The 15,122-nt window shown below is 40.0% G+C and overlaps 1 protein-coding gene across 1 annotated transcript in view; it reads left to right on the top strand.

Annotated features, from left to right (window-relative positions):
• The window catches only part of LOC124711773, a 76,709-nt gene that overhangs the window by 5,737 nt on the left and 55,850 nt on the right, over positions 1–15,122 (top strand). Inside the window, exon 2 of the mRNA XM_047241988.1 lies at positions 14,044–14,142. Within this exon, the coding sequence (XP_047097944.1) occupies positions 14,044–14,142 (99 nt within the window). The remainder of the gene's footprint in view (positions 1–14,043; positions 14,143–15,122) is intronic.

Below are 15,122 nucleotides of genomic sequence, written 5' to 3'. Positions count from 1 at the left end.
ATTCAGATGGGCTGCCCTTCTCTGAAATTGAAACTGTTTTACTACATGTCCAGTCAGCTTGAATCCTTCCCTCTTCAATAGTTTTGTTGAAGAAATCAGCCATCCAGATGAATCTGTGTCTTTTGATTTCCACAGATCTGCAAGTAGATCATCTGGTGTCATTGCCTTTTCATTTTATGCATTGATCAGCACATCCATATCTGGTATCTTCCTGTAAAAGTGTTGACACTGGAAGTGGAGCATGTGGAAACTCCCCATTGTAAATTTTCTCAAAGTATTGCCTCCCTTGCTTGCTCTACCACTTTGTCTGAAGTTGGGTTTGATGCAACTCTCTATGCTAGTCTGTCCTCTAAAAGATTTTCATGTCTGCATAATCATTCAACCCCCCCCCCCCCCTTCCTCAACTTCCTTTCATCACCGAATTAACTATTCCTTTATGCTTCTTATGTCATATCAACTGACCCCTTCTTTCAATCAAATTGTGCCACAAAGCTTTTTTTCTCTAATTATATTCATTACATCCTCATTAAGTATCCAGTCTAGCAAAGAAATCTTCAGAATTCTTCTGTACTACAACAGTTCTTTACCACACTGGAGTCTTAGGATTTCTGCAGGGTATTGTTTTTTGGTCAACTGCACTGCCCTCACTGTTTCATCTTCTAGTGTTTCCTTTTTATCTTCCACTTTATTTCTTTTGTCTATGTCAGTTAGTTGTTACCTAGTGCTCCCTTTGAAATTATTGTCAACCTGTGTTGTTTCAGATTATCCAGGTCCCATCTTCTTTGTTTCCTACTATCCTGCAATTTTTCCACTTTAATCTACATTTTGTCACCAATAAATTGTGGCCAGGATCTATATCTCTTCCTAAAAATGTTTTTGAATCTTTCATAGGTTGTATAAACCATCCATCCTTTCATTAGTTTTATCACAGAGAACCTTCAAAGATGTGAAATGAGTCAAGGCATATGTTAATATGAGACAAAGGCATCATAGATACTGAATTATCTATACTGCATTGACAACGAGACAATGACTATACTCTTAATACTAAAAACGATTAAGCCATATAAATGTTATCGAGTAAATTAGTAGGAAAGATGCTACTTCGAAAAAAGCTGCTACTGCTTCGCTTTTACCATATATATGCTGTCGATCTGCTATTAGTAGATTCATATTTACTTGATGAAGATTGTATGTTTCAAAGAAAATAGTATTTACATTTGCAAATACTATGTTCTATGTTTAGCACATTATTACTTATCACCTAGCGTTATAACAAGCATTGCTACTTGCTGTGTTGCTAACAGAACCTTTCAATCCCTGAATGTAGTTATTCAGGCAATTTGTAGTAAGAGCTGATAATGGAATGTTTTTAATTTTCTTTTGGATTCTGGTACCTTGTGTCTCTACAATATGTTGAACTCCTTTAACGATTTTTAAACCAAATAATAGCCATGATTAAATTGTACTCTATGCAAAATTCTAACAGGCAGATTCCTCTTTCATTCCTTTCTCCCAGTCAATGTTCCTCTAATCTCATACTTGTTTCTCTTTCTTTTCCTACTGTCAAATTCCAGTACCCTACATAATTAAATTTTTGCATTCCTTCATGTACTGAATAATTTCTTTCATGTATACATACAATTTATCAATCTTCTCATCTGCTAAGGCTGTAAGCATTTACAGGGAGTTCAGAAATTACAGTTACAAACTTCTAGAATGGAGTAAGTGCATATTATTTTGAATAGGAACCCATGTCTGGAAACTTACCATTTCTGTTCAATAACAGTTTCAGTTCAGATGCTTAACTCGTCCACTTCTGGCTGAGGAATTGACTTAGCCGTGACTCGTACAATTCTTAGGTAATGATTCAAAAGGGAACATAAACATCTGTTTATCACATAAGCACATTTGTTTGTATTAATATGCAAAAATTGTGAGTCTAGATTGTTTCAAAACAAAAAAGAACCCAGCGTACTGTACATTCAGAACATTGCTGATGCAGTACAACAGTGGCTCGATGTGGCAGCCAACAACACTTTTACACACACTGTACATATGAAGCATGTTCTGGGACACACTCTCCATCCCACCTGGTGTCTCTTGGATTTCTAATGTAGCAGCCAGAACTCTTGCCAGCAGGTCTTCCTCTGTCTCTATGGGAGTCTCATAAACTTAACTCGCAGCAAGGCATACATTAGTGACATCAGGTGACCATCTGATGTTGTACACGTCATGCTGTCTACCCTATTGCATACCGGGACTAGCAGCCCTGAGACTTCTCTCTTTCCCTCAGCAGATGTGGATGTGTTACACATCTGAACTGAAACCGTAATAAAACAGAAACAGTACTTTTCTGGACATAGGTTCCTAATCAAAATATTATGTACCCACTTGCCTCTAAAAGTCATAGAAGTTAGTAACCAGAATTTACCCACACCCTGTATGCCTGTACTATTCTAGGAAGTCATTGTTTGCGTCTGTACTGACTATGATGATCTGTTCATTATGCTGTTTAGTTTTTTTTACCCACATACCTAATTTCTTGTTGATAGGTAATCTGAAGTACACTATATAGTTAAATATCTAAAGTAATCTTAGTTATGGTATCCTACACAGGCTGTTTGCTTCTTTAATAGTTATTCTTGGCTTCCCATTCCCATATATTCTCAGTCTGTCATTACTCGTTCCTTACTGGACATCTGCATACTCTGCCACACACTCCTGCTCATATTTTTCAAATATCGCCTTTGCCACCATTTCACTGTTTATTTCCTTATCATATACATAGACCAAGAATCTGCTGAAATAAAATCAAATTTTTTCATCACACCCTTTCATTTACTTTACTAGATGGTAGACTTCTAGTTCTGAAAGCAGTTCTTTTTTGTGATTATAATTTTTTTCATTTTATTTATTTTTTATTTTCTTAAGAAGTGTTTGAGGCATGTGTGATACTGACACAGAGTAAAAACTTTGTTTTGATAGAAACAATGTCCAGGGTTAATTGCACCTGATCATAACTTTGAAAAATATCATTGTCATATTTTACGTGGCAGTGGGTTGCGAATAGGTACGTACAACATTGAATCTAGAGCAATTGTTCATACCCTGTTGAGAAGTATGTGACTGAATACTGACCTAACATCACATGCTGTCCATTTCTGGACAAGCTGCAGCAAAAATACATAACTGAATTAGTATTTTTTTCATAGGATTATTCAGTAATATTATTTTCATTATAAAGTTGCTGTTGTGTGTTAAGACACTTGGCAAGAAATCAATGCTCCTGTGAAGGTGTTTCCACTATGTAGAGCAGATTGATGAGTAATCTGCTAAATTTTTTGATGAAAAAAATTCTCACTATTAAAAAAATAATCACAGGATATTGTACTATTCATCTCTGCCTACCACTTTTGAGCATTTGGTTAGTGACTGATACAGTGACACCTGTGGCAAATCTTGAGTTCTGGAAAAAGGAGTTTGATGACTTTGATTCTTTGACTTCTATAAACAGACTTTTGTGATGTTTCAATTTCTTCATTCTTATAAGCTGATTGTGTTACACATAACCTAACAACAAGCTGTTGTGTCTTCCGAAAGTTGTTGCAGCTATTTTAGCCACTTTGCTGATCTGATCTCAACAGATTCCTGATACTCTTAAATCAACTGAGGCTTACTCTAGACATTTCTCATTTTACCCAATGAGCCTTACATAGTTTCACTTCAATGTTTTCAATCCATAAAATCCTCGAGAGAACACCAGGAATCAAACATAATAAAGTTATCTCTATAACAAATGACACTCCACAGCTGGATAATGGAGGCAATCTGGAGTACAGTGGAAAAGACTTCATAACAAACCAAAAATAGAACTTAGGATATTTTACTACAACATTAATGTGGAGATTGTTTTGGAAGCTGAGTGGGTTTAATTTCCCACTATTATTATTATGTTATTTTAAAGCTTGTGCAAGCACAAATAAAATTTAGCAGTTTAATGATAATTAATTTTTGATGCAGCCTACAAAATTAATTTCTTACTTCTATTTCTGTCAGTTAATATATAATTTGACTCACTCCCCTCCCCTGGACCCCCTTTTGTGTGTAGCAGTCTAAAGACCATGATAAATGAAAGAACTAGTTGTGTTAAAATGAATCAAGATTCAATGTTCAGTACACAATGGAAACAAGAGTACATATCCCCATGAGAGAGCTCCTCATCATCAATAAAGTGTAGTGGAAAAAATTTCATTCTCTTTAAGAAATTACAAACACTATTAATAAAATTTTAGAAACACTTACAGTAATACTTCTTTTCCATGAGTCTTCTGACTTGTCTGATGTGGCTCGCTACAATTTCCTCTCCTGTACCAAACTCTCAATTTTAGAGTAGCACTTATATTGAATGTCCTCAATTACTTTTGAGACTATTGGATGCCAGAACTTGCCTTAAAGAGGCAAAATTGTTAGTACTGAAAAAACACAAACCAAAGTACAAGAATCTATCCTTGCTTTAGGAATTATCAGTTCCTTACTTGGGATGAAAAGAATGTGGTTTATGAAAGGTCAGAAAGGAAGTGCAGGTTTTTCAGGCCCTGGGATAGCATTCAGTTTTATTTTAGCAGATGTCTTGTAGGCCCATCACAAAGTGTAGGATGCACAGTACCAGATTCAAAGAAACCCCACCTCATCATAATAAAATTCATGTCCTCCCTGAAACATTCCGAAGTCTTTGGGCCAAAGAAGAAATTAGCAAAATCAGGAGTGATCATGCATGAGGACCTCACATTTGAAATAGTGAAAGCATTGAAGAGTACAATTTCTCATTTTCGATTGCAGAATGTGTGAACCAGAAATGGCATGATAATTGTAAAGACACATATGGAAAATCACTGTGAGCAACTACACAGAACTTAGAAACCTAAGTTGTGTAAGGCCAAAGTGATCTTCATAAATAAACATTTTATTTTGTAGTATTTTCCTTGAAAACTTTCTGTTAACATCATTTGTTTCTTTAGGTTTATGTTTGCAGTTTTTGTTCAATTTTCATACCTACAGTACCAATATAATCATTATTTCACTATTACTGCAATAGTCTCACAGGATTTTGATTCATACAATAAATATACTGCCAAATTAATTTTTTATTTATTAGTGACATAACCTTAGATATGCTGTTTTCTCTGCTGCTCTCACTGTTTCCTTTTATGTTATCATTTTAGTATACTCTGTTGCTCATCATCAGTATAATCACTCTTTTATTACCATTGTATCATAGACTACTCATCTTTTTACTGTGTTTTATCAGTCTGTAAACTCATGCTCTGTGCCAGACAAGTGTACTTGACATTGAACCTCCTACTTCCTCTGTCCTCATTCTCTTTCTGTCTGTCTTTTACAACTCCATGCACCTTCCCTCACATTCAAAAAAGTAGTCTCCAGCTGACTCCATGTCAGCTTTCCCTCCTACCAGCTATCTAATAACAGAAATGACCTGTAATAGCTCTACTCTACACATCACACACGCTAATGTGCATTCTGTACCAGCCAACTTGACTGAGTTCTGGTACATATTTCATGACCTTGATTTTCATGTTGTACTCTCATCAGAGACATTGCTGAAGCTGGGTACCCCTTCTAGTTTGGTAAGCCTTGACGATTACATTTTTCTGAGACATGACAGATGTGACAGATAAGGGGATGGTGTGGGAAAAATTTGCATGTAAATATGCTTATGTACAAGCAAATTTGTTCCCCAAGATGGTTCTCACATCTAAAATAGAGAATAAACAGCCAAATTCATGTTCATTGAGATTAAACTACTCTATAGAAAGTCTCTCCTCTGTGTAATATACAGTCTGCCTAAAGTTGGACAACTTTGAATCTGCACTCTCAACTCTTGAATATTTGTATGAACATGTAATTGTAACTGGAGAAATCAAGAGTCAGCTTGAGCTAATTTATCATGCAGCAGGCACTCATAACATTCATCAATACGTTCACAACCAAATCTGCAAATACAGTAATTTGCACTGATCAGATCTTTTTGCCTGTCTTATCTGTTCATGATGTTATAGTCACGACTTACTGTAGAGATGTAGCACACAGGACGTACAAACGGCAGCTAAAGCAACTATGCAACTGAGTTGGTCAGTCTGTGAGGAATGCAAAGCTCAGATATGCCTACCCATTTCCTGAGCGCTTTCACAGATCTGCCATCCTGGTGAAAAACCTACAAGGTCTAGGAATATACAAACCCAAATCTGGAGCTGAACCTCTAGTTGCTATTGAGAATCTAATTGTGTATTTTGCCACACTTTACTTGACCAATGCACATGGGTACAACCCATCCATTCTTTTAAAGTATCAGTGGTCAGCGTGAATCCTCTAACATGGTCTGTAACTCAATTTGCGAATTTGTTGGGCAGCTGCAGGACATGATAATACAGGGTGCATCAAAAAGAATCATCCAATTTGGCACATCTATATTTCTGAAACTAATAAACATACACAATGAATTTTGTTTTTTGATGAACAGGAAACTCAGTTTTTTCATACCTTTTCATAGGTGTTCAATGTACCCTCCTTTGAGGTGCACAACATATGTCAATGTGGTATTAAAATTGTTCCCAAACTGCAGTGAGCATGTCTTGAGTTACAGCTTCCACAGCTGCTGTTGTGTGATGTCTCAATTCATTCATTGTCCCCCCCCCCCCCCACCCCCCCCCCCCCCCCCCCACCGCCTTTGGGTCCGCAGGCTAGAATAGGCCTGAGGTATTCCTGCTTGTCGTAAGAGGAGACTAAAAGGAGTCTCACACGTTTTGGCCTTTGTGATAGTCCCCTATCAGGTTTGACCTCCATTCTTCTAAATTTTCCCAAATAGCCAGCCAATTGGGGCACCTTACATGGTGCATCATGTCCATCATGCCCTAAGACCTCGCATCCTTTATCACTGTGGATCTGCACTTCTGCTCATTCTCCAGCTGTTGGGTGAGGTCACCCTCCTGGGTGCATTTTCCTGTATCCACTGTGCAGTAGCGTTTTCTGCTCTGACGATAATAATGGATTTGTTTGCACCTGATATTCAGCACGGTAGCCAGTCCGTTGTGGTGGGGCCACCATGTATCCTGTTGGTTGTAGCACCCTGACTACACAGGAATCACTCTGCTGTTGCCTGCGCTGTTAACTACCCATGTATGCCAAGTAATAAATGCCCATCACCCTGGGGCATCAGGACTCCCAGGAATGGCCATCCTCCAGGTGCCCTCTGCTGCAGCTGGGTGGTGCCCTTGGGGAGGACTCCTGGTCAGAGTGGGTGGCATCAGGGCGGATGACACGCAATGAAGCGTATCTCATCTCTTGCTGGTGGTCGAACACCAGCAGTCTAACTACAATGTGGAGAAGTATGACCCCAAATCATTCCCTTCCCTGCCCACACCATGGGAGCAACGCCAGGCTAAGAATGGTAGTGAATCTCATTCCACCCAGTACCTCGTATGTCAGAGAGCTGATAAGGCATCCATCATGTTGATAAAGCTTCTGTTTTTTTGTGGAGCAGTTAGAGGACAAGTTTGAGAGAGGTGGAGGGACTGTCCAAAATGCTATCAGGGTCAGTCCTGATAAAAACAGTATACTCTGCCCAGTCACAGGCACTACTTGCCTGTGACAAGCTGGGGCATGTTTCTGTTTCCCTCACACCCCATAAGAGCTTAAATATGGTCCAGGGTATTACATTTCACAGGGATCTTCTTTTGCAGGCTGATGACGAGCTGCATGGCAACTTAGAGTGATGAGGAGTCTATTTCATCCATTGTGTACTTAGGAGTCCAAAGGATACTCAGGTAGCCACCAGTGCCTTCATCATGTCCTTTGAGGGTGACTAATTACCCAAGAAAGTCGGTATACCAGTGTGATGTCAAGCCATATATCACTCCCCAAATACGGTGCTTTAGGTGCTGGAAGTTAAGACATATGTCTTCCCGCTGTACGTCCAGTGTCACATGTCATGGCTGTGGATGTCCATCACATCCCAATACTTCATGTACCCTCATCTGTGTCAACCACCATTCTGCTTGCTCACCGGACTGCAGTATTCTTCAGAAGGAATGGAAAATCATGGAATAAAAGACCTGGCACCAACTGACCTACACTGAGGCTAAGAGGAAATTTGACCACGTACATCCTGTACCTCTGACATCTTATTACGCCAGTGCTACAAGAACAGTTCTAGCCCCATCTGTTCAGTCAATTCCAGTTGGCTCTCAGAGCTGTAAGACTGCACCTGCCCTCTTGATGGTGGAGGGCACTTCCCTCCCTGTTGCTCCCACACCACCTACCTCAGGAGCACTGTCCCCCCCCCCCCCCCCCCCCCCTCAACCATTGGGGACATCAGTCCCCACTTCTCAGCTGGAGAAGTGCAAGTCTTCTTCGGCTCCTCTCACTAGGAAGGGGTCCTTTCGTACCTCCCTTCCCAGGCTTCTACTAGTGGGAAAGATAACACTCTCCAATGGTTGAAGTGCCCAAACTGGTCGTAGGGCTTCACGACCCTTCTCAGTCCTGGAGACTGAATCAAAGAAGCCCTCCAGCCAGAGAGACCCAAGGAGCAGCGAGAGAAATCCAAAAAGAAGACCCCCCCCCAAGAACAACGAAATTGTGGCACCCACACCACTGCTACCTACAAGCTCTGTGTCTGAGGATGTGGTAGAGATTCTTGCATCTGCTGAGGACCTAGATATCGTTGGACCCTCAGACACAATGGATCAAGACTGCTCAGGAACTAAGTCGGTGGCAGCAGGTGACCCTGAGGCTTAAACTGCCTCATATTACTATAAGAACCATAGTGAATATAATAGTGTACCAGGTGGAGTTTGCGTCTATGTTCTGAACTCGCTATGTAGTGAACCTGTGTTCCTTCACACTCCTCTTGGAGCTGTGGCTGTCAGGATAAGGATGACACTGGAAATAACTGTCTGCAACATATATCTTCTTCCAGATGGTGTGGTACCCCTGAATGTCTTGGCTGCACTGATTCATCAACTCCCCCTAAACCTTTCCTACTTTTGGGAGATTTTAGCACCCATAACGCCTTGTGGGGTGGCATCATGCTTACTGGCTGAGGTAGACAGGTTGAAAATTTACTGTCTCAGTTCGACCTCTGCCTCCTAAATACTGGGGATTCCACACATTTCAGTGTGGTTCATGGCACTTATTTAGCCATTTAGTTATCACTTTGCAGCCAAGGACTTCTTCCATCTGTCCACTGGAGAGTCCACGATGACTTGTGTGGTAATGACAACTTTCGCATCTTCCTGTCACTCCCCTGGCATCATGCCCACAGGTGCCTGCCCAGATTGGGCTCTAAACAAGGCAGACTGGGAAGCTTTCACCCCTGCTGTCACCACTAAATCTCCCCACATGGTACCATCAATGTAGTGGTTGAGCAGATCACTAGAACAATCGTTTCTGCGGCGGAAAACGTGACCCTTCTTCCTTAGGGTTCCCCTGGCATGACCGTACCTTGATGGTGGCCGGAAATTGCTGAGGCCATTAAAAGAGCGTGGGTGGGCTCTACAGTGACATAAGTGGCATGATTCCCTAGAGCAAGTAATAGCTTTTAAACAGCTCTGTGCCCGGGATCACCAGTTTATAAAAAGATGGAAACAAGAGTGTTTGGAGAGGTACGTCTCGACCATTGGGTGCCTTCCAAAGTCTGGTCGAAAATCAGATGTGTTTTGGGTACCAGACCCCAACAGGTGTCCCTGGCATTACCATCAATGGAGTGTTATCTACTGACACAAATGCAATTGCTGAATACTATGCTCGATCCTGTGTGGCGGAGAATTACCCCCAGCCTTTTGCACTCTCAAGCGGCAAATAGAAGGGAAGTCCTCTCATTCACTACACGCTACAGTGAGCCCTATAACGCCCCATTTACAGAGTGGGAGCTCCTCAGCGCCCTTGCACATTGCCCCACACAGCTACTGGGCCATATTGGATCCATAGTCAGATGATTAAACAGCTTTCGTCTGACTACAAGCGACATCTCCTCATCATCTTCAACTGGATGTTGAGTGATCGTGTCTTTCCATCGCAATGGCGGGAGAGCACCATTGTTCCAGTGCTCAAACCTGATAAAAACCTGCTTGATGTGGATAGCTATTGGCTCATCAGCCTCACCAACATTCTTTATAAGCTGCTAGAACGTATGGTGTGTCGGTGGTTGGGTTGGGTCGTGGAGTCACATGGCCTACTGGCTCCATGCCAGGACAGTTTCCATCAGGGTTGCTCTACCACTGATAATCTTGTGTCCCTAGAGTCTGCCATCTGAACAGCTTTTTCCAGATGCCCATACCTAGTTGCCATCTTTTTTGATTAATGAAAAACTGACGATATGACATGGCAACAAAATATCCTTGCCACATTGTATGAGTGGGGTCTCTGGGGCTGCTCCTGATTTTTAATGTAAAAAATCTCGCTATCAGTTTTGAGTATTAGCCATGTTTCTGGACCTAGTGTTTATGAGCCCCACTATTTTTAAGGATTGTTTCAAAATCTGAGACACTGTTGCAAATGTTTCATAAATTGGTCATTTGAATTCTAATCTTCTCAACTGTGAGCCCATTTCTTTTGCTCTAACGTGAATGCTTTGGTCTCTTACAACTGTTATCATCTAGACTGTATCGAGAGCCAAGTAATTCATAAAATCCTTATGTCTTCAAAGTAGCACCCTCTGATGTGTGGTACTCCTCTTACCCATTCAGGGAGGACCATACAGCTCTCAGCCCAATAGCACATGCCCAGGAAGTGGCACAGAACCTTCAAAGTTTCTGGTTCAAACCATCTATGCATTTCAGCTTTGTTTATTTGTGTTTCACAGGTCCCATCTAGGAAGAGAACCTTCAAGGACGTGGAATGGGTCAAGTTTTACATTAACAGAAGGCAAAGAAATCATTGAAATCTAATCTTTAAAGTGCATTAGCAATTCACTGTCTCAGTACACTGCTTAAAGCTACTCATACTTGTGCCAACTAAAGTTAATAATTGAAATTAAAAACTGCTGTCTCCTCAGTTACAGTAGGATATTCCTGTTCACCCACTATTGATAGCTTAATATTGCTTGATTGCAATAGTATTGTTCAAAATAATAAACTCTTTACCTATCTCTTTAACTACTGACCCTGTTTAAAGTACATTACTTCTTATCATACAGGATTAAAATGCACACTGCCATTTGCCACATAACTAGAACAACTTTCTAAACCTTTAATCTAAATACTCAAATAATTTCTAGAAAGAGTGGCTAATGAGGCATGTTTTTAGTTTTCTTTAAACTGGTAGTGATACCCAATTTCTTTTTTATATTAGAGTGTATCCAGCTCTAAGGGTAGGGAACAGATGAAACCAACTTGGTTTGTTTTCACTCACCAAACCCCTATCCCCAGCTTAGATCGTGGATATACTCTTCTTCAGACAGGTAAAAAATCTTATCTACGGAGTAAACACAAGAGACAAATCACTCATTCACACTATGAACAGTATTAACTGTACCTAGTATGTATGACAAAGCAGAGAGACCTGGAAAGTGTGTTGGAGTCAGTGGTGAGATTTCTGAAACTGTATCTCATACTGCTGTAAACTGTTTACATGTTTTCATGTGTAGCATACTACTTCATCTGAATATAATAGAGGAAAATGTTCCACATGGGAAAAAAATATCTAAAAACAAAGATTCTGTAACTTACCAAACGAAAGCGTTGGTACGTCGATAGAGACAATAAAACACACACACACACACACACACACACACACACACACAGATATATATACAGGGTGAGTCACCTAACGTTACCGCTGGATATATTTCGTAAACCACATCAAATACTGAAGAACCGATTCCACAGACCGAACATGAAGAGAGGGGCTAGTATAATTGTTTAATACAAACTATACAAAAATGCACGGAAGTATGTTTTTTTAACAAAAACCTATGTTTTTTTAAATGGAACCACGTTAGTTTTGTTAGCACACTTGAACATATAAACAAATACGTAATCAGTGCCATTTGTTGCACTGTAAAATGTTAATTACATCCAGAGATATTGTAACCTAAAGTTGATGCTTGAAACCTCCGACGTTCAGTTGCGTGTTGTAACAAACACGGGCCACGGTCGGCGAGCAGCATCTGCAGGGACATTTTTACGATGACGGCTGTGTTTCTCCTGATCTTACACCTCTGGACTTCTTTCTGTGGGGTACGTTAAAGGAGAATGTGTACCGTGATGTGCCTACAGCCCCAGAGGATATGAAACAATGTATTGTGGCAGCCTGCAGCGACGTGACACCAGATGTACAGCGGCGTGTACGACATTCATTATGCCAGAGATTGCAATTGTATGCAGCAAATTATGGCCACCACATTGAACATCTATTGGCCTGACATGTCAGGACACACTCTATTCCACTCCGTAATTGAAAACGGAAACCACGTGTTTACGTGTACCTCACCCCTCATGGTAATGTACATGTGCGTCAGTGAAAAAGACCAATAAAAACGTGTTAGCATGTGGACCTAATGTGCTGTTCCAGTCTCTTCTGTACCTAAGGTCCATAACCGTTCCCTTTGGATCCCTACGTAAATCGGTGCTCTCAGATACACACGATCGAACAGCGGAGGATTGGTAGTCAAGCGTCAACTTTAGGTTACAATATCTCCGGATGTAATTAACATTTTACAATGCAACACATGGTACTGATTACGTATTTGTTTATATGTTCAGATGGGGTAACAAAACTAACGGGGTTCCATTTAAAAAAACGTAGGTTTGTGTTAAAAAACATACTTCTGTGCATTCCAGCGGTAATGTTAGGTGACTCTCATATATATATATATATATATATATATAAAATTAATAGAGGGAAACATTCCACATGGAAAAAATATACCTAAAAACCAAAGATGATGTGACTTACCAAACCAAACGAAAGCGCTGGCATGTCGATAGACACACAAACATACACACAAAATTCAAGCTTTCGCAAGACAAGAAATGTCTGCTTGTGTCTGTGTATGTGTGGATGGATATGTGTATGTGTGTGTGTGAGTATATACCCGTCCTTTTCTTCCCCCTAAGGTAAGTCTTTCTGCTCCCGGGATTGGAATGACTCCTTACCCTCTCCCTTAAAACCCACATCCTTTCGTCTTTCCCTCTCCTTCCCTCTTTCCTGATGAGGCAACAGTTTGTTGTGAAAGCTTGAATTTTGTGTGTATGTTTGTGTTTGTTTTATTTTCATGTCCCTTGTCATTTTTTATGGTTTATTTTATACAAAACATTCAGATGGCTGTGACCTTACCTTTCCATTGTCAGTATGTTTAGCTCTAACACTGTCGCCTCCTATTGTACTTGCACTAACTGGAAGTCAGTCTCATAGTAATAGAAACTTTAATGCTAAAATTTTCCATAGACTAACCTCACAGAAATATTTACCATTTATACTGAGATACCTGGTTTGAATGATATAACAAAGAAATTAAATGATTATTTACAAAAACCTCCATGATATACTGTTGCCACAAGCATAATGTTAAAGGACCTAAACATGATATTGTGAGCCAAAATTGAGATGATGGGCTCATAGTTAGTTCAGTGGTACAAAGATTAATACTCACCATAAAACAGATTTATTTCAAAAATTAATAAAGTTCAAGAACTAGCAATAGACATTGGCAATCATCACACAAAGCTCAAAATATGACATTTCCTGATGGATAAGAAGTGGAATTCTCAGATAAACAGTCCTTCTTTCCCACTATCAAGCTTTCTAAGATATAGTGAATTGTTAAACTGAACACTTAGTATTAGTATTTCATTTTGTCATTACTTTAATAAAATGTTTGTTTTTAATTTTTCCCATTATAGATATATAACAATATGTTCCGTGATTATATGTCGTGAGCATAGGGCTTAATCATTTGTCAGCTTCCTTAAACATGTTTGTTAGATTATTGAGGTACTTATGATCAAAATTAATTTTCATTTTTAGTTGTTGCCAGTGTGGGATTGGACATACCTTTTCTACGAGTCTTGTCTTGTTACCAATCCATTTTATGGAGACTACTCTCTGACAGAAGAAGATTGCATTGTAAGTGCACATGATTTAATAATGTTTGTTATATAAGGCTTCATTGCAGCAGATTTATTTTGTGTGTGTGTGTGTGTGTGTGTGTGTGTGTGTGTGTGTGTGTGTGTGTGTGTTTGTTGGATATATTATTTTACTCAGTTAGCATTGAGGTACAGTGTATTGTCTGAAACTGTTTTATGACTCGCTAGTTGCTATAACTATACAAAACGTATACATTTTAAAAAAATCTATGAAATTACAAGGAGACAGCCTGCCAATACTTACCTTCAAGGGTTGAAATTTTCCATTCCAAGATCTTTGTCTCCCATCATCCCTTGAACCTGTGGTCTTAGAGATCTGCCCTTCCTTTCAGACTTTGTCCCAGCTTTCCTTCTTGAAGCAGAAACTAGCAATTCCAAAGGACAGAGTAGTTGTCACTACATTCATATGTCTGTTGCTCTTGCACTTGCCCATGAAAGGGAAAGGTCCCGAGTTTGAGTCTTGGTCCGGCACACAGTTTTAACCTGCCAGGAAGTTTCATATCGGTGCACACTCTGCTGCAGAGTGAAAATTTCGTTCTGGAGACATCATCTCTACTTTCTCCTTGAACATTTATAGCTTCCTTGAATGTATTTGCATTCATTGTGTTAGATAAATAATCAATATGATACTTTATATATAAAAACAAAGATGAGGTGACTTACCGAACAAAAGCGCTGGCAGGTCGATAGACACACAAACAAACACAAACATACACACAAAATTCAAGCTTTCGCAACAAACTGTTGCCTCATCAGGAAAGAGGGAAGGAGAGGGGAAGACGAAAGGAAGTGGGTTTTAAGGGAGAGGGTAAGGAGTCATTCCAATCCCGGGAGCGGAAAGACTTACCTTAGGGGGAAAAAAGGACAGGTATACACTCGCACACACGCACACCCCCCCTGCGGGTCCGGGGATTAGAATAGGCCCGAGGTATTCCTGCCTGTCGTAAGAGGCGACTAAAA

Source organism: Schistocerca piceifrons, chromosome 8 (assembly GCF_021461385.2).
Source record: "Schistocerca piceifrons isolate TAMUIC-IGC-003096 chromosome 8, iqSchPice1.1, whole genome shotgun sequence".
Taxonomy (NCBI): Eukaryota; Metazoa; Arthropoda; class Insecta; order Orthoptera; family Acrididae; genus Schistocerca; species Schistocerca piceifrons.
The sequence above is the reverse complement of the archived record's forward strand: the minus strand, read 5'-3'. Positions and strand labels throughout refer to the sequence as shown.